This window comes from Somniosus microcephalus, chromosome 5 (genome assembly GCF_052327205.1).
Source record: "Somniosus microcephalus isolate GS21.2 chromosome 5, FLI_Smic_1.0, whole genome shotgun sequence".
In the NCBI taxonomy this organism is placed as follows: domain Eukaryota; kingdom Metazoa; phylum Chordata; class Chondrichthyes; order Squaliformes; family Somniosidae; genus Somniosus; species Somniosus microcephalus.
Window position 1 is genome coordinate 75,145,666 of NC_140991.1, and position 25,900 is coordinate 75,171,565.

The 25,900-nt window shown below is 41.2% G+C and overlaps 1 protein-coding gene across 1 annotated transcript in view; it reads right to left on the minus strand.

Annotated features, from left to right (window-relative positions):
* plxdc2b (plexin domain containing 2b) overlaps positions 1 to 15,490 on the minus strand; it is a 615,561-nt gene extending 600,071 nt beyond the window's left edge. The window contains exon 1 of the mRNA XM_085987831.1: positions 14,377 to 15,490. Coding sequence (XP_085843957.1) covers positions 14,377 to 14,488 — 112 coding nt within the window. The 5' untranslated portion in view covers positions 14,489 to 15,490. The remainder of the gene's footprint in view (positions 1 to 14,376) is intronic.
* Positions 15,491 to 25,900: the final 10,410 nt, after the last annotated feature.

The following is a 25,900-nucleotide window of genomic DNA, read 5'->3' on the forward strand; positions in this document are numbered from 1 at the left end:
AGGCACTCCCATAGTGCTGTTAGGGAGGAAGAGCCAGGATTTTGACCCATCTGCTCTCCCAGGTAGACATAAAAGATCCCATGGCACTATTTCAAAGAGGAGCAGGGGAGTTATCCCCGGTGTCCTGGGCAATATTTATCCCTCAATCAACATAACAAAAACAGATAAACTGGTCATTATCACATTGCCGTTTGTGGGAGCTTGCTGAACGCAAATTGGCTGCCACGTTTCCTACATTACAACAGTGACTACACTTCAAAAATACTTCATTGGCTGTAAAACACTTTGGGACGTCCGGTGGTCATGAAAGGCGCTATATAAATACAAGTCTTTTTTTAAACAAGATAATGAAGTCTGTGCATTGCTTATGTAATCAGTATGCACGTGAGGCAAAAAACACCACAAGCAACATTAATGCGGTAGAGTATGCAACACATTCAAATAAGAATAGAAAGTGTTGGGGTGGGGGTGGTCTCGAGGGAGCTGAAGCAGCAAGAAGCATTGCATTCAACCTGACAACTGGGAGTCTCAACTGTCATGTACAGAAACCTGGCAATTACAGTGATGATAGTACGTCATCTTATTATCGCACAATGCTCGAGATGCAGAACAAGGAACATATTTCTCAACAGAAGAAACTAAATATGGAAAGCACAGCAGTTTCTGTGTTCTTGGCAAACCTCAAAAAGGACACACACAAAAGAGTGTTAATTTCCACTGACGCTGCAGTGAATTTCAACACTTGTGACACATCAAACAATTAAAACAGCAATGCACAGGGACTGTTCTATATTAAAAATAAACTTTCAAGTGTTTTACTCTAATTTCCATCTCCCACTTAAGAGCTGTTGAAGGGGAAGGGCAAAGTGCTGCATATGATGATTACAGGTACCACTGCAATGTTTATCACAGTGGTGCTCCCGGAGCAATATAATCTGTGTGGTGTCAATAAGTTGTTGAATTGTTTCAAAAAAGTGCATTTACCATACCAAAAAAGAAACTTATAATTTCTCCTTCCATCTTTTATATTTACAAACCAGAGTAAGCAAACTGGTTTGGGTGTGGAATCCTTTCAACTCCAAAAACAAACTGACCTATTTTCAGCACCATCTCAACTCACCTTCTTTGGTTACCTAAAAGAAAATTAATTATACACTAAATATGCCTTATTTTCCAGATAATTGTCACGCCTTGTCAGAATTATTTTGATATTATAACCGTATGAAGAAACAAAACCTCAAAAGAGAATACCATAATATAGGTCAAAGGATCAGCTGATGGTTTAGCTGGTTGAAGTAGTAAATAGCTGAGTACCAAAGACTAGGAAGACCCATGGCTTGATCTGAATTAGCCAATCTCAAAGGGATGGAAAATCAGCAGGCCGCAAATTAGGCAGGCAGACCTCCGTGCCCGAATTCCCATTATGCTCGCGGACAAAGTTCTATATCAGGAGTGCGAAATCACAAAATTTACTATAGCTCTTAGTCCAAGCAACAATAAGTGACAGAGATGAGCACTGTTTTTTTCTTTTTAAGAAATCCATAAAGTTATTTAATTTCAACACAAGAGGGAATGAAAAAAAATTGAAATTCAGCCCTTTTTATCCCAATGTGTTGCACAGTATAATGGTAAGGTTCTGAGCTCACAACTGCAATTCCCACATAACAGGTTCCCAGTTTTATCTTCAGTCAGGAAACAAGATGAAACATGCAGGGAGTCAAAACTAGAATATGAGCCATCCCTAGCCACATCAGCAAGTTGACCAAGAGCAGTATTGACAAGCCTGTGAAGCAAGTGATCATTGCACTGAGGTAAATAGATGTTTAGGTACTTTGCTCAAACTTTACAGGGTTAGAAATCCATATTGTTGGAGTAAATCCTTGAAGTCATTAACCGTTTCATTTGTACTGCTCAGCAACAAGACCAGTGATTAGTAGTTTGCACGATAAAGTGGATGGAATCGCAGAACACAATCCATAAAACATTGGTATGACTCACAGAAAATCCCAGAATATGCAGTTAGAAGTGAATTTGGCTTATCCAGTCACCAGTAGTCATCATAAATATAAATGAGAGCTATGGAATGTGAAATAAAATGCAGAACCCCATGCAATGAAATTGGAATTCATTTATTCAATCACTTTGAACAGTGACCCTGTTCATCAGTCTCTGATCTCCTAAACTTAAAACAAAACAGCAATAGTGGAGACTAACATAATGACACCAGCAATATGTGACACATTCAGGCACATATCAAAACAAAACTGCAACACCTGACGGATAACATTACACTAATGTAGCGACACACCAGCATTGTCATTTCCATAAGGAGTGCAAAGGCTGCTGGGATACGGAAATTATCCCACCTCACTCACCCAAACCCTGTTTACAGGATCAATTTTATAATGGTATGAAAGAAGCATGGACTGTCGATTAATTTGGTAGTGTCAACCCTACAAACGGGGAAGCACCTATGGAAACTGGAAATAAAACACACCATCTCAATCTCAGGTGCACGGTGCTTTGCAATGGTAGCACCCAAAAGGTGGAATGAGTAGCATACCAATGGCATTTGTCTCCCGCCAGCCTTCACCAGTCTTGTACTTTTAAAAATTAAAAATGGAAAGCCATGTTGAATGATAAAATTTAGTAAACTCTTACATTTGAATTCAGCCTTTACTAGTGATGAAAGCCACATTCTTGTGAACGCCACACTATTGTGAATACCACTCAGAATTTATCATGCAAGTACTTGTGCTTGATAAAGTGGCATCGCACTGGTATCTTGCTGCATGCATACTGTAAAAGGGATATTAGAAGATGCTATTATGAAAGTGAAATGAAGACTGATGTCAGAAGGCAAGTCTTATGCCAACAGTTTTGTGACAGACTTGTTCAGACTGCAAACTCAAGGTGCCAGGGTAGAATAAATAATGCTTTCATACCAGTGTAAAAATCAATGGAGTAAGTGATGTTTGTGAGGTATTATATTTTGATGAAAGGTGGTTAGGCAGGTCCTTGGTGGATAAAAATGAAAATGAAGCATTCCATCAAATCAAACAAGGTGCACGCCATGTTTTATTGCACAAAGTGTAGATGTGTACTTCATATTTAGTTCTCTTTATAAGGGAGGGAATAATTACACTTTTCATTAGTAACAGTTCAGAATACCTCATCCTATTTGACATAATGGCCTCAGATGTGTGCAACTTAACTATATTGTCATGCACCATGAAGTTTTGCAACGCAAACCTCAATCACTATTATTTTATTATGTCATGTGTTTAGAAATTAGTGGGAAGTTGCTCCCCCAGCAGTAGATGAATCAGTCGCGGTCACAGCTTTAATGTGTAATATTGTGTGCTGAGTTAGTGAACCTCAGCTAGGGCATCAGTAGATGTGCCACAATTGGCCTCAGCAGCCTGGACTGAAAAGGGGAAATAATTAAAAAATAAATAAATAAAAAGAGTTCCAATACCTGATTATTTTCTAGTTACTCCTAGTGGAACGTGTATGCGAGAGCAGGAACAGGGCCAACTATGATGCCTCCAGTCAAACTGCCTGCTAACACTCACTGATTGAACAGGAAGAATGTTCGCCAGAATGAAGTACTGGAGAACACCCAGCACCTGTGGATTCATAACTCATATTTCTGGTCTTCCATTTTATTTATATTCTTTGTAATGGAGGCAAATATGAGTCATTCAAGATGTGAATGCTGTGATGGGCGATTATAGATTTGAAAGCAAGGATGAGTAAGATGAACCAAATGGCCTCCTTCATTGGTATTTTGTACTCAGCATTGTTTCACTGCCTTAAAAAAGGTAGAAAATGAGAGAGAAAGAGAAAAGAATGAGAACACTATTTAGGCTTTGTAATGTCCCTTTAAAATATTTCACGTTAAGTAAATGTGAACTTTAATGTAACGAAACAGAACATAAAGATCAAACTCACCACAGAAAGTTAAGTCAAGTAATTATCAACGCAAGTACCCTTTAAACAACATAATTGTTAATGACTGCCAATCAACCTCTCGCCTAGAAAGTAAACAATTAAGTGTTGAGTTTTATGCCTTTGGGTTGTGAATTATTTTAGATTTTAAAAGTGCCAAATTTTGTGTCTCCTTTCTCTCTCTTAATCCAATCTTTCTATTTCTCTTTCTGCATCTGATGTGACAATGAATTCTTCCACTCTAATTTACCCGCATTTTCAGACCTCCCTTTATTTCTCAATCCTTTAATCTCATTGGTTAAGGAGATACACTGTTTGTCTCGTTGTTCACCAAGATGCCGTTGCCCTCGCTGCGCCGTTATCAGCTCGCGCTTCCAGCAATTTCGTGGGCAAAAAGTTTTGAAATAGAAACGTGCCTGACCAAGTCTAACTAACGGGCCATGCTCCAGCAAAATATGGCCAAATGAGTTTACAAAGTGTTTATCTTCTTTGCCCAGAATGACAGAATTAAAACATTCACAGGTTAGCTGGAGCAGGAGTTAAATACAAAACACCTCAACACCTAACATTAGAAACTCTCTTCATGCACCAATGTGAGAATTGCACTCATTACACCATCTACTGTAACACAAGTACTTTTATTGTAGACTCTCATCTGCTGTAGAATTTAAACTGCAATGGTTGGCCAAACTCATGTCACTAGGACTATCATAGAGAGAAGCATGATTATCAATCTCTGCTGAATTGGAAGCAGAGTTCCAGAGAGGGAAGGGCAGTATTCTAATCTCGGACATAAAATTTTAACCAACATTTCATTGCCCCTAAGTTCAGGTTATTACTGGGCTACTGTTATTTGGTGTCAACAAAACAGTTTTGTTGCAAAAGCCCTGCAACTATTCATTACCATGTTGGTTAGCTGAGCAATTACACAGTCACTGCAATGGTTAATGTTTGAAATGCCAGCCACAATATGATAAATTTTGCCTGTTTTTAACCAGCCAATGAGGAGAGAAGCCTTACAAAAGTAAAGCTATTACCCACCCCTCACCCCATCGCATGCTAGTTCTCCACTATGTTACTATTCTATGACTTTTTGCTATTCAAAATAGACATTTTTTCCTGTCAATCTGTACATTCAAAATGTTTTAAATATCTGTGACATCAATTGGACTTCCACCCAGACATATCAGAAATGCACGATCAAGAATTTTCAACTCTACCTACTGCAGAAGATAAAAAAAAAGATTTTTTAAAATTTAAAAACATGCTGACTGTACTGCCTAGTAAGCAATTTCTATCATCAGTTTGAATTATGAATTGCAGCTTATCACTGCCACAGTGAGGCATTATGCAAATGTTATTGCACAAATAAACTGGAGCTGTGAGGGATTAGTTAATACTGTACACTGCACATATGCATTGGGCCTTCTATATTTAAAACTTTTTCCATAACAGACTAGGTCAGAGTCTATTATCCCTGCAAATGCCACACATCAGCTGTTCCAGAAAATTTGCAGCATTCATCATGTTTCCCCACAGTTATTTAAACCATTTGCCTGAAACAGAAAATCTCATTAAAGGAAAGTGTCTTCATCTGAATTGCCACATAATCCGAAATGATCTGTTGTGAAATACCAGTCTCGCTCCGATGTCCAATGGTTACTGTGTATTATTCTTTAAACCTGCTGGTTAGATGTAGCCTGGGAAGAAACATCTTGTGTAGAGTTTCCCACCACCTGCAGTCACATCATGCAGCGTTGTTCCAGTGACATCATGGAGAGCACTGACCTAAGCCCACAGTCTCCATTCATATAGGAAGAATCCGCACAAATGTCTTTATCCCAGCCTCTCTTTCCTGGGCAACTATAAAGCATAAAACATGGGAACAAGAGACAACTGAAAAGTAATGGTAAATATGCAGATATGTTATGAAACAATCAGATGAGCACACCCATTTAAAGTTATAGACTAGATTTTATAGTAGCCGTTAAAGTTACGGTCCTTATTTACCCAAGTGATGTCTGAAAACAACATATTGTGCACCTGGTGCTCATATGGACAGTAATTTCTTACTTGTATGGGCAGAATATATAAATCAGGGTGGATCGGTAATTCTACGCCTAGTCTTGCCCACTGCAAATGACAGTGGTGCTCAAGGCGAAATACTCCAGCTTTCATCACCATAGCCCTCATTTAATTTTATTTTTTTTAAATAAATTTTTCTAGCGCATAGCTTAAACATTTTTTTCCAAGTAGCGGATGTCAATCAGTAAGTATTTTACATTTTTACATCCAACCCACATGCCATGATTTGGCTGATGTCTCTCCTATGCTTTTAAGCACTTTCACCATTTCACACGTTAAAACTTGACTATTGCTTACAGAATTTATGAGTGTAGCAATCACTGCCGAATAGCTGAAGTAGTTGTGATAAGCATTTGCTGCCAGTGGTAGAGCAACTGCAATCACCAACTGCAAAATCTAAACTTTTGGGGAAAAATACAAGGGTTGATTAGTAATCCAATGTAACCTAGTGTCACATGTAACTAACCATACACGAGACTGACAGTCTCTGTTTTACCACAGCAAAATACCCACACTTATGTTTTACAGCACTAAACAAAATAGAAAGCAATGTTCCAAAATAGCACCGCTCATTTTAATAGTAGTTTTATTTTGATTATATCGCTGAAGCACCTTGGGGAATTTTTTCTACACATTAAAAAGGAGCTATGAAAATGCAAGTTGTTGTTGTAATTAAGATGCCAAACTTATGAAGTGTGCTTTGAATCTTTTGAAGTAAACGGCGTGATTAATTATACTGCCTCGCTAACCAAAAACTTCAACACTAGCCAACATTTTTCACATTTTAATCTGTTATGAATGTAGCAATGAAGAGATAAAAGTGTGTAAATTGTAATTTTTGCTGTTTTTCTACATTGCCCAGTTCTTTATTTATACTTCCCATCCCCACTTTGTACAGTAGTTAGTTTTCTCTTTAGCAACCCTGTACTGTGCACTAGTTTTCAAAATGAAGTTTAGACAAACAAACTCTTCCCAGGTTGAATGCCAATGTTGCAACATATACAAGAATGATCTGGATTGAGCCGCTTAAATTTTCCTTTTCTCCTTCTAGTGAACTTCCTCACTTCCACTGCAGCCAGCCCAGCTGAGGTCAGGTAACTCAGCAAGTGAGGAATCATGGCTGTGATCCCATTTCATATCCCTTTATGAAGCAGAATGATAATACTTCAACTAGATGCTTTGGATTACATTCCAATTTATAATAAATGTAATCAAAAATGAACCATTGGTAATAACCCATCCGCAATCTCTATGAAATGCTTTAATATTTGAAATAAATCCATTTTTCAATCTACTTTTTTTCCTAGGTCAGACTGTAGGGTAGATTCTCAAGATCAGCAATTTTAACAGACGTTATAAACACCTGGAAAATAAATTCCCAGAACAACAGCATCCCTTTAAAGAATTAAGAGCTCCTTTAATACACTTTGCTGCTTCCAAATCACACATTTCTTTCTGAGCTGAATGTACAGCTGAGTTTGGTTCCATTGATTATTCAGTTGGAGCGAAATCCAGTCCAGGCCAACGGTGTTAAAACTGCACTCTGATCTTTTGTCCAATAACAACTGGCTTGGTTCATATTCAAGTATCTATTCACATTATTGTTGTAGGACAGCTAGAGATGGATAATTTCAATCCATTCAGGACTGAACCAAAAAAAGACCCCCACCCTGTTGTGTATGTAACCGTTTACCTTTAAGGGAACTATAGAATGTGACCGTTCGCCTTTAAGAGCACTACTTCAGGGTGGCACTATTTATTGGCTCATGTATACTGTAATACCGATAGTGACCACACCAGTATATAAGGGTTGTGATACGTTAACTAGGGCAGAAATCGCCCAGACCTCTGAATAGTAAAGACCTGTTTTGTTTGTACTTCTAAAGTCTCTGAAGTTATTTACTGCACAACCTACAGACTTTACAGTGGCGACGAGTCCGATCGTACCCTGCGGCAAGACTAACCAGTAGCAGAGAGCTTCAAAAAGAAAACACGAGGCTCCGTCTACTAAAAGTATAGTACTTACTGGAAGCTGGAAGATTAACAGCAAAGCTGCGGCAGCAACAGGCACAGATTACCCTGCTACCATATCTTGAGCGAGCCAATCAGCCTAAAACAAGGCGGCCGAAGAGACTGTGAGTAGTTAAAACAAATAAAAAAATTTTAAAAACGGGGTAGAAGTATTTGGAGGAGAAGGGCAAAGCATTCGGGTCCAACGGCGTCGGGTGACAGCCGGACCGCGGGCAATGTGAGAAGCCGTGCAGCAACCGCTGCCACGAAGCGCTGAGCCTGCGAGTAGGCGCGGGAGTGTCAGAGCCGAGAGCCGCGCGAGCGGGGGAGCCAGAGCCGAGCGGGAGGCGTTGCAAGCCAGCGATCGCATCTCCAGATAAGGGCCGAGAGCCGCGAGAGCGATCGGATCTACAGATAAGGGCCGGCAGCCGCTTCGCGATCCAGCGATCGCATTATAGATAAGGACCGCACTCGGGCTGACAGACGGCGTCGGGGGACCGGGTGAAGACCGCCAAGCGCGGGAAAACCGCCATTGAAGTGGGCGGGGAGAGCGAGAAGCGCGGGAAAGCCACCATTTTTCGGGGAAAACCGCTGAAGAAGAAGGAAGAAGCGGGAAACCGCCATCTTGGAAATTATTAAGAATTTCAGAAAAGTAATAAGATTTTTCAGAAAGGCTGGTGTGTTCTCAAGAAGAGAGAAGAAAATTAATAATAAGTAAAGTAATACTTGTACTGTTCTCAAAAAGAGAAGAAGATGCCTAAGCGAGGAAATATTAATGACTTTAATGCAGAAATAGAAGACTGGGCCACGTATGTGGAACGCATAGAAATATATTGCGTAGCCAACGAAATTGAGGATGACAACAAGGCAATAACTTTGTTAAATTCGATGGGAGCAAAAACTTACGGGCTTTTGAAACATCTAATAGCACCAGTTAAACCAGTGGACCAGACCTTCGAAGAGATCGTAACAGTGTTGAAGGATCACTTGAACCCCACACCGTTGATGCTGGCTGAACGATTTAAATTTTACGCCAGAACCCAGAGGCAAGATGAAAGCAATGCGGAATACTTAGTCGAACTGCGTAAGCTAGCGAAATACTGCCAGTTTGGAGGGAATTTGACAGAGGCGCTGCGGGACAAGTTCGTATGCGGCTTGGCCAAAGAAGGAACGCAGAAGCGACTTCTGGAAGAAAACGACCTCACACTGGACAGGGCTGTCCTCATAGCTTCATCGCACGAAGCCGCAGCGAAAGGGACGGCGGAAATGCAGCTAAAGGCGGCGGCACTCGGGGTGGACCAAATTACAACAAGCACTCCCAAATGCTACCGTTGTGGAAAGACAACGCACGACCAGAATCAGTGCTGGTTTAAGAACCAAGAGTGCAGGAAATGTGGCAAACTGGGTCACATCGCGAAGGTATGCAGGTCCGGAAAGAAGACCAACAAGCAAAGGAAGCCACCACCACAAGGAAAGTACAACAAGGTGCATCAGGTGGCTGAAAAGAGTTCAGACGAACAAAATTCAGACTCAGACCCAAACAGCCAGGAGCTGGATAGTCTGAGAATCCACCATGTGGGTAAAGTAACTGATCTACAGTTGATCTGGGTCACACTAAAAATAGCGGGAGTCCAAGTACGAATGGAGCTGGACACGGGATCAGCTGTATCCGTCATCAACCAAAAGGACTATCACCGGCTATTCTCTCACATACCCTTAAGAAATACCAAATTCGTATTACAGACATACACGGGGCATCATGTATACCCCCTGGGAAAAATACGAGTCAAGGTGAGAGATAGGGGTAAAGAACACCCACGAATGTATCTGTACGTACTACCTGAGGGAGGACCACCACTTCTGGGACGGGAGTGGATCAAGAAAATAGACATGGAATGGCACTACCGACAAGCAATGACAAGTGAGGACTCGGTGCAGACAAGCAGCTCAGACTCCGAGCCGGAAGACGAAAAGTCCAGCTTATGTATGAAAAACAAGATTAACATGAACTCACGGACTAAGGTTGGGAAATCGATGGCGTGCATAAAGACAGAGAATTCTGAGTCTGTTCAAGCTACAGACAGATGCATTACGGAGGAACACCGGGCTAGAACTCAACGTTATGTCAAAGTACAACGACAATTAGAACAGTTGAGTGCCTGTCTCCTACAAGAGATGGAAAAGGTGAAAAAGTTCTGGGACACCGAATGGGAGTCCCTGGAAAGACAACAGAGACAGCTCGCTCAAGCAGAGAGCGACCATAGAGCCATCGTGGCCAAGTACCAATCACATATCCCTGAGGCTGTTCAGGAACTAGAATATACACAGAACGATCCAAAGGAAGAGGAATCTTCAGGAAGTCAGGATGGTATTCCAGTTCACCTCTACGACTTGTTGCAAGCAGAGTGTAACGAGTTGAAAGAACAGTATGAACAGGCTCGGACTACAATCCTGGCAGGGGTTAACTTGGCAACTTCCGAAAAGCTCGTGTTAGTGAAAGAACATGAACGACTAAAGGTTGACCATAAGCAAGAATTACAAAGTCTGCAGGAAATGTTTGATGAGCTTCAGGCCAAGGCTGACTCATCGTTAGGGATTCAATCCATAGGAAAAAAATTAGTGGTGGAAGACATACCAGAACAGGGAATACAGGATGTCCAAGAACTCGTTAAATTATTAAAGGAAACACAAAATAAATATGAAGCGGCAATGGCCGAGGTCCAACGACTTGAAGAACAGATGCAACTGGAAATCTTCTCAGTGGAAGAAAAGGGAACTGTAAGAAACACAGAGACCGTAAGAATGGGCCATGAACATGAGCTTAAATCGTCAGAGGAGAAGGGTTTGGAGCTCTCAAAAGTTATTGAAATAGCTGAGGTTGCAACACAGACTGAGAAGATGGCAGCAGAGCAACCCTTAGATACCAAAAGTACGCTGACTCATGTCAAGGTTGAACAACAGAACGCTGAAACAACTGCTCCGGTAGAGGGATTGAATAGTCCGATCAATCAATCTCCAAAGGAAGTTGAAGTATTAAAATCACAAATGAGGTCATTAGCAAACAACTTGCTGAAAGCCCAGAAAAAGTTAGAGGAAGCGGAACACGTGAAGAAGTCTCTTCAGGAAAGATGTCTGGATTTGGAACAAAAGCTGGCTGACGTCCAGCTGGGTAGGGAGGACATAGAAGACCCTCTCGCTGGCCTAGCTCAGGACGACTCCGAATATTACTATGTCCTGTCCTGCCCAACTTGTAACTTCGACTCCCACCATACAGAAATCATGGAGGAGCACCGAAAGTCTACGGAACATCGGGAGAAGGTGGCTCTACTACGGAAAAAGGAGGAACTGCGCATGCAGCTGGCAGCTGACAGTGGAGCCCAGAGAGTCTCCAAGAAGCAAAAAAGGAAAAGTCAAAACAGAAGATGACCCATCTGAACCATGATTACCTCTACCAGATCACACACGTGGTCCCTCCGAACGGAGCCAATTCAGTTCGGAAGTTCAAACTGTTAAACCCATGGAAGGACTATTGAATGAGTCACTCCAGCAATGTGAACCGACTACACCACAGAGACTGAATCTATGAACTGTTTTCCACAGAGACTGAATCTGTGATCTGTTTTGACATGGTTATATATGTTATTATGTTATGTTAAACATGAAGTTATATGACGTTGACTCCATCGAGAGTATATCTGTAAATTGTTATATGACGTTGACTCCATCGAGAGTATATCTGCAACCTGTTTATATAAAATTGAAGATTGTATGTTTAACGGGATTCTGTAAGTAATAAGCTAGGAAGGGAGGAGTGTTGTGTATGTAACCGTTTACCTTTAAGGGAACTATAGAATGTGACCGTTCGCCTTTAAGAGCACTACTTCAGGGTGGCACTATTTATTGGCTCATGTATACTGTAATACCGATAGTGACCACACCAGTATATAAGGGTTGTGATACGTTAACTAGGGCAGAAATCGCCCAGACCTCTGAATAGTAAAGACCTGTTTTGTTTGTACTTCTAAAGTCTCTGAAGTTATTTACTGCACAACCTACAGACTTTACACACCCCACCCATCCCAGGTAATTTACATGTAGAGCTTTCTGTGTAATTAAAGATGCATTACTGCAGCAATCCAGTCCCAGCCAATGTGATGTGTGAAGATGCTTATCCTCTCACTGCTGCCAGTTAAGGCTTTATTAGTATAAACACCATTGTCAAATAGATTAGCTAGTAACACAAGTACAGAAACCAAACCCAAACACATAACCTAAAGAAGACAAAATATTAACTGTTGATAAGATTCAAGGCCACGTAGAGTGGATGAGCAGCTTTTCCTCCACATACTGTGATTAGCCCTAACTTTCTAAAACATCACTTAATTTTATTTATGAATTTTTTATCTTTAATAATTTAAAACTCAATTTTAGATAGATATAGCATTGCAAAACAGTTCTTCCTCTATTAATTCTGCCAATTATGAGCTTTTAAAAAATGAATTTTGGTTCATTTGATACATTAATGTTGTTGGAATGAGTTAAAACTTAGTCTTGGCTGAAAGGCACCAATGCTACTAGTTATCTGCTGGTCTGAGAGGAGGCAAACCCTGCAGCAGTTTGATAACCTCAAATGTAAATCCCTGTAAAAGGTACCATTTTTCTTAAAACCAAAAACGTGTCTGTGTTGGCAGCACAATGACAAGCACAGATAACTTTAAATAAAATACTATTAACAAAAAAACACAAACTTGGGATAGTTAGGATATTCGATGGGCCGAATAGCCTCGTCTCCTTGTCTCATGTTAAAAGTATATTGCAATATGTGGAACCGCAATACAGCAGCTGAAAAAAGTCGGCTTTCAACATAACCAATGAGATCTCTCAGACAGAGGTGCCGTGAGGAGGCCGCCGGGCTTTAAGAGGCTGTTACACGGACAATAAAGGTATGTGTCATGGTTCGTTCACTGCTAAGATGATTGGTCAAAAAACAAAAACAGACAGCACTGGAATGAATCAGATCCCGAATGAGTGAGAGAGAGAGGAGAGAGAGAGATGGAAGTCTTGATGAACAACAGCACATCTCAAGTCCATCTGGCTTTGCCAGAGTGTGTGTCTGGTGATAAACCTCCACCGCCGCACTGAGTGCAGATCAATGTTTTAAAGCAACACTCGGAACCAGTTCAACACCCACAGAACTCCCCAACTTCAGCCCAACTCCCAGGACCATTGCTCTTCTCCGGGCACTGCACAGGTCAAAATCCTCGATCCAAAGCGAAAGCAGGTCATTAATTCTCGGACTCCAATTTACTTAGATTATTGTAAGTGCTGAAGCAAAAACTCACTCCTACAGCAATCTAAGCAAGTTGGAAGTGCGGGCTCTTCATTACCAACTGCAGGTAGACAACCACATTTATTTACTGCAAGTGGGAAGTACATCTTATTCTAACCTCTAGCCATAACGATAGTTAATGCAGTCATGTTTCTAATGGCAGTAAAACTGTTTAAACATGTGGCGCTGGGCACTCCGGCACTACAGATCCGACCTATACAATTACAAGCGGACAGTGAATGATATTTGAATTCGGAGGCTGAAGATACAGCTCATCTTCGAGGCAGTCACTCGGTAAAAAACGGACAGCGATTGTAACTAGGAGCCGGCTGGAGGGGTGGCTCCGGCCCAGTTCCTGAGCCACACTGACCGCTGGCCAGAGCCGCCCCACAGCGACAGGCACCATCCCCCTGGAGTGAAAGGTGGCAGGATGGGGTGTTTGAGTCCCCTGTCACAAATCCATTTAAAGTAGGTGCTTTAACGTGCATTTCAATTAAATGCTTCACGCTTTCCAGTTTAGCCAGAGTGTGCGCAAATCTATACCCTGACATTTACTTCAAGTAAAAGTAGGTGTGGATCGGGCTATTCGGTTTTCTGAACCCTCCCCTCCCCTCGGCTCGAACGTGAAGCGCCGGCGTTAACTTTCGCAACACAGCCCAGCAAATTCCTCCAACGGGTCTAGACCTCAAACGTGCGCAGAGAGACAAGCAAGGAGAGAATAATATCGCAAAACCTTTCTTTAAAAGTGCTCCCACATCAAAAAATAAAAAACCACCAACAAATGTTAAGGAAACTTCCAACACATCCCTGTCCCTCTCCCCAGGTTTATGACTGCAGCTGGTCAGAAACTTAAAAACGAAGAGACAAACTTTAAAACTTGACAGTTCATGCAGTCGCGATCTTTAAAAAAAAAACAAATTGGAAATTGTTCTTGTTGAAAACAGCCAAATCTAACAGCACAGCCGGGCTGGACGAAGCCAGGCTTTAATTAAATCTCTTACCACCATCCGCTGGCTGGCTGCCTTGCCCCCGGTTGAGGTGCACCAGGTTTCCCAGGGTTACGAGTAAGAACAGTCCACCGCCGAGAAAGCCGGCTTTCCTCACACCCGCCATGACGAACGCCAGAAGTTTGCACTTGCCGATTTGACGAGTGAAATCTTTTGAGTGTTTTTCTTCAAAAGAAAACACTTCCACTCACTGATGATCTGATTTCATCTGGAAAAAAAAGCACCTCACAAAGCGACTCCAGCAGCCCGAACACTCCTGCTCGCTTCCCAGTTGCAAAGGGACAAAAAAAATTCACCCACACGATGAGGGAACCCAAACTGGCGCCTAATTTCAGCAACTGTCCGGAGGTGGTGGACTTGATGAGGAAGACGAGAGAGAAAGAGAGAGATCAGAGTGTTGCAGTGGCCCCTGTTACTTTGCTGCTGCTCCACACGCGAGCGAGCGCTCACACAATGTGTGTGTCTAACCGGAAGTGCTCGTTCCCAAATCTCCACACTGACTGAGTGCAGTCCTCATCCAAACCAGACTTTATCAGACGGAGCAATCAGAGCCTTCCAAAGTCTCCCCTCACCTCGGCAAAAAAAACCATCACGCTTCACACCTCTCTGCTGAGAGCCAGTGAGCCTTAGCCTTGCTACTGTTTGGGTTACTCAAGCAATCATCATGCTGTTAAACTTCAACTTCATATGTGCTTTATTTCCGATTCACTGTCTATTGTTGCACTTGGCAATTTCTCCCTGCCTCCCACCACCACCACCGCTCAAAAAAAGGTGCGCATCGACACTGCTGCTGTTTCCACTTTAGCAGTATTTGGGTCAGAACAGAACTTGCATGTAACAACTTTAATTATAACGTGTACTTTTTACTTTCGCACACCTAATATTTTAAGCTAAGTTTAAACACGGGGCAGACAGATGAATTGCGTTGGTTATTTGTCTAAAGCAAATTCGCTTTAACAATTTGAGTAATTCGGAAATTCGTTATATCTAAATCTGCTTTCCAGCTGTGGAGTCTGCTTTGAGTCAAACAGCATTTTGTATCTCTTTTCCACACCGAACTTACTATATTTGGGTTTTGGCTTCCTTCCTTATATCACATGACTTACGTTGTATTAATAGCATTTATTCTTATTATTAAAACGAGAACTGGCAGCGGTGAGAAATTAAATCTTTTCCCATGTTACATTCACGAACAGCTTCGACTACATTGACCTAGCAATCCACCTCAGCTGTAACTTCAAAAGAGCACCCTCTACTGCAACGGTGTGGCATAGGCAACAGTTACAGTCTATACGCCCTCTCAGAGCAATATAGTGTTTCAAACACGTGAGTAGTTTTAGCATTGCGATCTGCTTCTATTTAAATTGGATCTAGGCTGAAAGTTAATTAATTTCGCTAGTGCTCCAAACGGTATTTAGAGGGAACACGTCATCCTATCTGGAAAATTAAGGTGGGACTTGAACTGAAGTCTCAGATATCAGGTTATCTCCCCAGAGACAGTGATACCCAGTCACCTACAGTTTTAATTGCTACAAGTCACAACCACAACTTTCTCTCAGCGTTATTAAATTAAGTACTGTAGATTTTACATTGTCTAGGTGTAGTGCAATTACTTCAAGACATGTGAACTGATCCATCCAATCTGTAAAACCAACATTACAGCATAAAAAGAGATGCTGCTATTTTCTTACTGCTTTTGTAAAATCTTGATATCAGGGCAATTGCAAATGTGTGATTTAAACAGTATGGTTTCAGTGGATTCTTTGGCTGTCTTTGCTATATTTTCCTTTGTATTTAGACAAAATTCCAGAGGATTTAGCCATGTCTCTGAGTCAGATGATGTGTTAGAACTGTAAATGATTGGGCCAAGAGGGAGCAGATGCAATTTAATGTGGATAATTATGAGGTAATAGGAGGATAATCAAGGATTAAGATTCAACACTTATGGAAAGATAGTGTAGGGTGTGGATAAACAGTAAGATCTAAGGGTTCAAATACACAATTCCCTGGAAGTGAAAGTAGATAAAGCCATAAGAAAGGACAACAGTATTTTTTTAATGGGGCATAGGGCACAAGAGTAAAGAAGTAATGATAAGTTTGTACAAAACATCAGTTTGGCCACAGATGTGTGCAGTTTTGGGTGCTCCATAAAAGAAAGAACATGAAAGCCGGAGAGCATACAGCATAGATTCACCAGGATGATGCCAAGGATGGGATTCTATAGTTATGAGAAGAGACTTGTGTTACTAGGACTATTTCCACTGGAGCAGAGAAGGTTAAGAGGAAATTTAATAGAGGTTTTTTTAAATTGTGAAAGGTTTTGATAGACTGAATAAGGAAAGACTATTTTCTCTGGTTGAGAAGTCAGTGATGAAGGATAATCAATTTAAAATTGTCAGTAAGAGAGTGAGGAGAGAGTTTCAGAGAAATTTCTTCACACAGAGGAGCCCTGTTCCTGGGACTAGGGACAGGGTCACTGGACAAGGCTTGGAAGCTAAGCAGAGCCAGGCCTGGTTATGTACCTGGAGGGGTGACCATCAGGGAAGACCAGGTGCAGAAGGTCACGGAAGGAGCCCCGAGGAGGGGCGGTTGGTGAGAAGGTCACAGAAGGAGGAGCGGCTGGTGAGCAGGCCCAGGCGTTGGGCTGAAGATTGTCAGAATGGTGGAAATGGAATGGCAGCATGCAGTGGCTTTGCTTCTCCCAGTCATGGGAGCTTGCAAGATCACATTTTGTTGTTCATGTACTTGTGCAATGACAATAAAAGTTGAATTATTATTATTATGAATTATAAGGATTTGCCACAGGGGATTTGGTTGAGGCAGAAACCATTGCATCTTTTAGGGAAAAGTGGACAAATATTTGAAGCAGCGGATGATACAGGGCAGTGGGATTAGTTTTGTATTGCTCGAGCAAAGAGCTGGCACAGTTACAATGGGTGTCACTCTGTGCCGGAAACATCTAAGGTTCTCACAAGAATTGCATGAGCAAGAAAGGGGTGAAGTGTTTAACTCAAACCCTTGGCTAGACACACCACATTGATGACACTTACACATCCATCAGTCTTCCACATAGGTTCTCTTACATCTCTTATATTCATTGAATTCTTTCTCTTTTATATAATGGATATAAGAGAGGGTTACTGTTTTTATAGTATTCCCTATAATTGATTTCAATGGTAAAACAGATTAACTAGAGGAACTACTCCCATATTACACTCCCCCACCCCCATCTCTCACCCCGCCCCGCCTTCACCACACGCGCAAACATACCTCTAGGGTTGTTTCTATGAGGATAGGTGGTGTTTTCTGCCCGCTGTTTTATTGTTTGATATACTTATTGAAAAGAGCCTGGTCTGGACACCAATAATAAAGTTCACAAGTCTGATTTTTTTCCCAGTCTGTGTCTCAGTCTAGGGTGCAACTCGTCAAGTATTCCTGCCAAATATGAGTTCCAATATCATCAATGGCTGATTTAGGCCTTATCACAGCTCTCATTGCAAGGGGATTCTCTTAGTTAATTTTCAATGAAGGTTTTATTAACAAGCCTAATGACAAAATATTTAGATAGTTTGTTGATTGGACCAAGTCTGTGTTTCTGAATATGGCTTTATTAATTCTGAACTAATTCTCTCTTCCTGAATGTTTACCCTCAGGTCATAAACAGCTAGACTTCTGTGTTGTCTACATTAAGAACTTTAACAGTCTTTATCAAATTCTTATGGTTCCTCCCAAATATGACAGCCTCTGAAACTTGGAATCCTTTTGTTTTTGTAATTACATGGAATCTATTTTCACTACATCAGTGACAAGTTAGGCTCCCAGCAGGTCTCTAATTGTCAACTCTTACATGTCTCCATCCATTTCTTCAGGTTTGTACAAGCCTGGATTCAGAATCTTGAGGTAACCCAACACTTTTAGGTATCTTGGATTTGTCACAATATGTCCCTTTTGCATAAAATTCCTTTTGGATAGATCTGTATGTGGGTGGAGAGCAGGATATTCTTCTGTTTATGACTCGAGCCTAAGTGCCTAACTAGATCCCATACTATCAGAAATATAAACAGAAAATGCTGCAAATACCAAGCAGGGCAGGCAGCATCTGTGAAGTGAGAAACAGAGTTAATGTTTCAGGTCGATGACCTTTCATCAGAACTGGAAGATCTGCCAAAGTACAGTATTTTGCTTTTGTCCCATACTATCAGATACCGAATCAAGTCTGTACTTACTAGTGCAGCTATTGACATTTTCAGATTTGGACCATGTTCAGCTACGATAACTGCTAGGTTGTGATGAACTTCAGCGAAGATTTTGATAGCTAATTGTGATCTAATTTTGAAACTTTCCCTTTGTAGGTTAAATGCTAGGCAAATTCAAAAACAATGTAAATGGTTATTTTGTTTAGAGCTACATCTTTTTGGCATGTGCCCATTTTGCCCATTGGGCATAGGAACACTTTTTAAAAAAAATTGAACATTCACATGCAAGCAGTACTTACTATACAACGACACTCAATTAAAATAATAACTGTTTGGAGCTGTGCCACTGACAGCAGGTAGTACAGTATAAACAGAAGACATTCATTTAATGTGTTCACTCAGATTTGTGCACTGAGCCTGGATTATGCCACTGGGACTCATTGCACATGGGATATTCGCCCTTTGCATTGGCACTTTCAAGCTGCAATTGAAGAATACCAATTTAGAAATGTCAATGTAAAGTCACCTAACTTGTAAAAGCAGTAGGAAATGAGTATGAAAACATGCTCTAGCAGCCTTTGATTTCATATCAGTCCAACATAACCGATGCTGTGAACTAAAATGGTTTAGGAAATTATAACAATGCTTTGTAAGTGGTTGTTATTTAAAGACAACAGCAAGATAAGAACTGTAATTAGAGGATAGACAATAGAGGCTGTGGATTGAAAAGAAAGAAGTGGCCTTGCTGTGTAGTTGATTAGTCAGCCGGTATAAACTGTGCTGAGTTCAGCATTTGGAGAATGCACTTTAAAATCAGGTGCTTTTATTCAGTTTTTGCAATGTAAATAGCTCAAAGATTTTATGATAAATCCCAGCATTCATCCATTTTTACCAATTCATCTGTACTGGGAGAACTCTGGCTGACCTGATCAGACTCAGTAATAATTTTGGGGGGAACATTTAAAAAAAAATGTCACTGATGATTATGTTAGGAGGTTACTTGCCGCTGGCTAAAATATAGGAAGTTAGTTATTAAATATCTTTTAAAAAATTTTCTTTGAGTTTAACAAGTAGAAATAATAAGAAAAAAGTCTTCCATTATAATTATTTTAAAAAAGATCCATAATTTAAAAAAACCTTGCAATTACTGACACAGCTAGTGACAAAATATATGTTTTCAGGGTGTCATAAATCTCATCATCGAGAAACTACCTATGAAATAACACTGGACGGCCAGCTGGTGGTTAAGAGGATTATCTCCATTTTACCAACACAAGTGCGGGCTTCCCGACGTCAGGAAACCCCGCCAGGGTCAGCGAGGCGAGCAGTGGGTCTGCGGGGGTCAGAGGGGTCGAAAAGTGCGCTGTGGAGGTGCGTGATGGGTGCAAGTGTGGAGAGCTATGTATGGGAGGTGAGTGAAAAGTGTTAGAAAAAGTTTCCTTACCTTTGCTTCTTCCTGCAGGGTTCAACCCTTGGGGATCCGGAGGCTCCTCATCGCCATGGCAGAGATGACAGAATGGCTGCTGCATTCTCCAATGCAACAGCCATCTGATTTCTGCTCAGGAAGGAGGCTTGGTGAGTCTTGAGTACAAGGACTCATCAAAGAACAGAGATTGTCAGTGTTTGACAGCTTATCAAAGCAGTCAAACGATGACAATTCAGCTGTCAAATTTTTGACAGATGAAATGTCATACGCTGACGTTCTCTGCCACCGGCTTTCCCTTAATTGGCCTGCTAAGCCCGCAGGGCGGGCTTAACAAGGTCAATCAAGGGAAAATAGCGTGGGTTGGCCGGATGTCGTTGGGGGCGGGACTGAAACCTGACAAGCAGCAGTCCCACCCCCAACGCGCCCCCATTGATAAAATTCCACCTCCAAATGTCAGAAGCTAACAGGTATGGATCAGTGGGATATATACAGCAAATGTCATAGCTAGTTGTATGACATAACTCCACAAAAAAGGCTAACTGGATGACCCTTGAGTGACAAAAGTCAGGAGTGGGTTCTTCATAAGTGGATACATTGATCACATCACTCTATATTTTATTTAACACACTGACAGTAGTTTGAACTGAAAATAACTTTGTAGTTTAAAAAGGTTTAAATGGCTTAGTGATATAATTTCATCAAGGAAAATAAGACTCGAGAGAACATTAAACTGGAGACCAAATTGGAAGGAAGGAACTAAAGGATGGGGTCAAAAAGCAGAAGAGAAGAAATTTCAAAAGATTAGAACTGAAGGCAATGTAAAAATACCCAAGTAATTGCTAACCATTCAAGACTACTTTTCAAAGGGGCGCTGTTCTCACAGAAATTTTTTCGGCAAATTTTGTTTCTTTATTTGCAAACAAAATCACCTAAGTCACTTAATTCTGATGAAATTGTATGATTTTGACTCACTGCATTATTAAGCACGATGGCTCAATATAATAATGCAAATTTATTTATAAACCCAGAGAACACTTTTCCAAATATTCTTTCACAAGAACAAATTCCCTCTAACACTTTCACCGACATTTGGAAAAGTACATTAAGGTAACTGTCAAAAGAACTAGAGGGGAGATGAGTTTTTTTATCCGGCGAGTTGTTATGATCTGGAATGCACTGTCTGAAAGGGTGGTGGAAACAGGTGCAATAGTAATTTTCAAAAGGGAATTGGATAAATACTTATAAGAACATAAGAAATAGGGGCAGGAGTAGGCCGTTTGGCCCCTCAAGCCTGCTCTGCCATTCAATAAGATCATGGTTGATCTTCTACCTCATCTCCATTTTCTTGCACTATCCCCATATCCCTTGATTCCCTTAATATTCAAAAATCTATCGATCTCTGTCTTGAATATACCCAACGACTGAGCCTCCACAGCCCTCTGGGGCAGAGAATTCCAAAGATTCACCACCCTCTGAGTGAAGAAATTTTTCCTCATCTCAGTCCTAAATGGCTGACCCCTTATTCTGAGACTGTGACCCCTGGTTCTAGACTCCCCAGCCAGGGGAAACATCCTCCCTGCCTCTACCCTGTCAAGCCCTGTCAGAATTTTGTATGCTTCAATGAGATCACCTCTCATTCTTCTAAATTCTAGAGAATATAGGCCTAGTCTACTCAATCTCTACTCATAGGACAATCCCCCCATCCCAGGAACCAGTCTGGTGAACCTTCATTGCACTACCTCTATGGCAAGTATATCCTTCCTTAGGTAAGGAGACCAAACTGTACACAATACTCCAGGTGTGGTCTCACCAGGGCCTTATATAATTGCAGCAAGACGTCTTTACTCGTATACTCAAATCCTCTTGTAATAAAGGTCAACATACCATTTGCTTTCCTAATTGCTTGCTGTACCTGCATGTTAACTTTCAGTGATTCGTGTACAAGGACACCCAGGTCCCTTTGAACACCAACCTTTCCCAATCTCTCACCATTTAAAAAATACTCTGATTTTCTATTTTTCCTACCAAAGTGGATAACTTGACATTTCTCCACATTATATTCCATTTGCCATGTTCTTGCCCACTCACTTAGCCTGTCTATATCCACTTGTAGCCTCCTTGCATCCTCCTCACAACTTACATTCCCACCCAGCTTTGTATCATCAGCAAACTTGGATATATTACATTTGGTCCCCTCATCCAAATCATTGATGTAGATTGTGAATAGCTGAGGCCCAAGCACTGATCCTTGTGGTACCCCACTAGTTACAGCCTGCCAACCCGAAAATGACCCGTTTATTCCTACTCTCTGTTTTCTGTCCGTTAACCAATCCTCAATCCATGCTAGTATATTACCCCCAATCCCATGAGCCCTAATTTTGTTTAATAACCTCTTGTGTGGCACCTTATCGAATGCCTTCTGAAAATCCAAATGCACCACATACACTGGTTCCCCCTTATCTATTCTGCTTGGTTCAACCTCAAAAAACTCTAACAGATTTGTCAAACACGATTTCCCTTTCATAAATCCGTGTTGACTCTGCCCAATCCTATTATTATTTTTGAAGTGCCCTGTTACCGCGTTTTTAATAATAGATTCTAGCATTCTCCCGCTACTGATGCCAGGCTAACTGGTCTGTAGTTCCCCGTTTTCTCTCTCCCTCCTTTCTTAAATAGCGGGGTTCCATTTGATACCTTCCAATTATGGGAACCGTTCCAGAATCTATGGAATTTTGGAAAAAGACAACCAATGCATCCACTATCTCCATTGCCACCTCTTTCAAAACCCTAGGAAGTAGGCCATCAGGTCCAGGGGATTTATCGGCTTTTTGTCCCATTAATTTCTCCCGTGCTATTTTTTTACTAATACTAATTTCTTTCAGTTCCTCATTCTCGCAAGAGCCTTGGTTCTCCACTATTTCCAGGAAGTTTTTTGCGTCTTCTTCCGTGAAGAATGACACAAAGTATTTGTTTAATTTCTCTGCCATTTCCTTATTCCCCATTATAATTTCTCCTGTCTCAGCCTGTAAGAGACACACATTTACTTTTGCTAATCTTTTCCTTTTTACATACCTGTAGAAGCTTTTACAGTCTGTTTTTATGTCTCTCGCTAGTTAACTCTCATATTCTATTTTCCCTTTCTTTATCATTTTCTTGGTCCTCCTTTGCTGAATTATAAAATCCTCCCAATCCTCAAGCTTACTGCTCTTTTTGGCAACATTATAAGCCTCTTCCTTTGATCTAATACTATCTTTAACTTCTCTTGTTAGCCACAGTTGGATCACTTTTCCTGTGGGATTTTTGTGCCTTAAAGGAATGTATATTTGTTGTAAATTATGTATTAATTTTTTTAATGCTAGCCATTGCTTTTCTACCATCATACCTTTTAATGTAGTTTCCCAATCTACCTTAGTCAACTTGCCCCTCATACCTACGTAGTTTGCTTTGTTTAGATTTAAGACCCTAGTTTCAGATTTAATAAAATCACTTTCAAACTCAATATAAAATTCTATCATATTGTGGTCACTCTTCTCTAAAGGCCCCTTTACTACAAGGTTATTAATTAACCCTTCCTCATTGCACAATGCTAGATCTAAAATAACCTGTTCCTTAGTTGGTTCCTCAACATACTGATCGAGAAAACTATCTTGCATACATTCTATGAATTCGTCCTTCACACTATTACTGCAAATTTGATTTGCCCAGTCTGTAAATTAAAGTCCCCCATGATCACTGTATTGCCCTTGTTACATGCGCCTCTAATTTCCTGATTTATACTCCGCCCTACATTACAACCATCTTAGACTGGGTATTATGTAATGAGAAAGGATTAATTAGCAATCTTGTTGTGCGAGGCCCCTTGGGGCGGAGTGATCATAATATGATAGAATTCTTCATTAAGATGGAGAGTGAAGTAGTTGACTCAGAGACTAGGGTCCTGAATTTAAATAAAGGAAACTACGATGGTATGAGGTGTGAGTTGGGTAGGATTGATTGGGGAATGTTACTCAAAGGGTTGATGGTGGATAGGCAATGGTAAACATTCAAAGGTCGCGTGGATGAACAACAGAATTTGTTCATCCCTGTTTGGCATAAAAATAAAACAAAAAAGGTGACTCAACCGTGGCTAACAAGGGAAATTAGGGAAAGCATAAGATCCAAGGGGAGGACATATAAATTGGCCAGAAAAAGCAGTAAACCTGAGGATTGAGAGCAGTTTAGGATTCAGCAAAGAATGACAAATGGATTAATTAAGCGGAGAAAATAGAGTATGAGAGTAAGCTTTCAGGGAACATAAAAACTGACTGTAAAAGCTTTTATAGACATGTGAAGAGAAGAAGATTTGTGAAGTCAAGCGTAGGTCCCTTGCAGTCAGAATCAGGGGAATTTATAAAGGGGAACAAAGAAATGGCAGCCAATTAAATACATACTTTGGTTCCGTCTTCACAAAGGAGGACACAAATAACCTCCCAGAGATGTCGGGGAACATAGGGTCTAATGAGAGGGAGGAACTGAATGAAATCAGTATTTGTAGGGAAATGGTGTTAGGGAAATTGAAGGGATTGAAGGCCGATAAATCCCCAGGGCCTGATAATCTACATCCTAGGGTATTAAGGAAGTGGCCCTAGAAATAGTAGATGCATTGCTGGTCATCTTCCAAAATTCTATAGACTCTGGAACAGTTCCCATGGATTGGAGGGTAGCTAATGTTACCCCACTGTTCAACAAAGGTGGTAGAGAGAAAACGGGGAATTATAGACCGGTAAGCCTGACATCGGTCGTGGGGAAAATGCTAGAGTCCATTATAAAATATGTAATAGCAGAGCACTTGGAAAACAGTGACAGGATCGGACAAAGTCAACATGGATTTACAAAAGGTAAATCGTGCTTGACTAATCAACTGGAATTTTTTGAGGATGTAACTGGTAGAATAGATAAGGGAGAACCAGTGGATGTGGTGTATTTGGACTTTCAGAAGGCTTTCGATAAGGTCCCGCATAAGAGATTAGCGTGTAAAGTTAAAACACATGGGATTGGGGGCAAGGTACTGACTTGGATAGAGAACTGGTTGGCAGACAGGAAGCAAAGAGTTGGAATAAACGGGTCTTTTTCCGAGTGGCAAGCAGTGACTAGTGGGGTACCGCAGGGATCAGTCCTAGGACCCCAGCTATTCACAATATATATTCATGATCTAGACGAGGGAACTAGATGTAATATCTCCAAGTTTGCAGACGACACAAAGCTGGGTGGGCGTGTGTGCTGTGAGGAGGATGCCGAGAAACTCCAGTACGATTTGTACAGGTTGGGTGATTGGGCAGATGCATGACAGATGCAGTATAATGTGGATAAATGCGAGGTTATCCACTTTGGTGGTAAAAACAGGAAGGCAGATTATTATCTGAACGGCAATAGATTGGGAGAAGGGGAAGTGCAATGAGACCTGGGTGTCCTTGTGCACCAGTCGCTGAAGGTAAGCATGCAGGTGCAGCAGGCGGTTAAGAAGGCAAATGGTATGTTGGCCTTCGTAGCGAGAGCGTTTGAGTACAGGAATAAGGATGTCTTGCTGCAGTTGTACAGGGCCTTGGTGAGACCACACCTTGAGTATTGTGTGCAGTTTTGGTCGCCTTATCTGAGGAAGGATGTTCTTGCCATGGAGAGAGTGCAGCGAAGATTCACCAGGCTGATACCTGCGATGGCAGGAATGACGTATGAGGAGAGATTGGGTCGATTGGGCTTATACTCGCTGGAGTTTAGAAGAATGAGAGGTGATCTCATTGAAACTTATAAAATTCTAACAGGACTAGACAGACTAGATACAGGAAGGATGTTCCCAATGGCGGGGGAGTCCAGATCCAGGGGTCACAGTCTAAAGATAAGGGGTAAGCCATTTAGGACA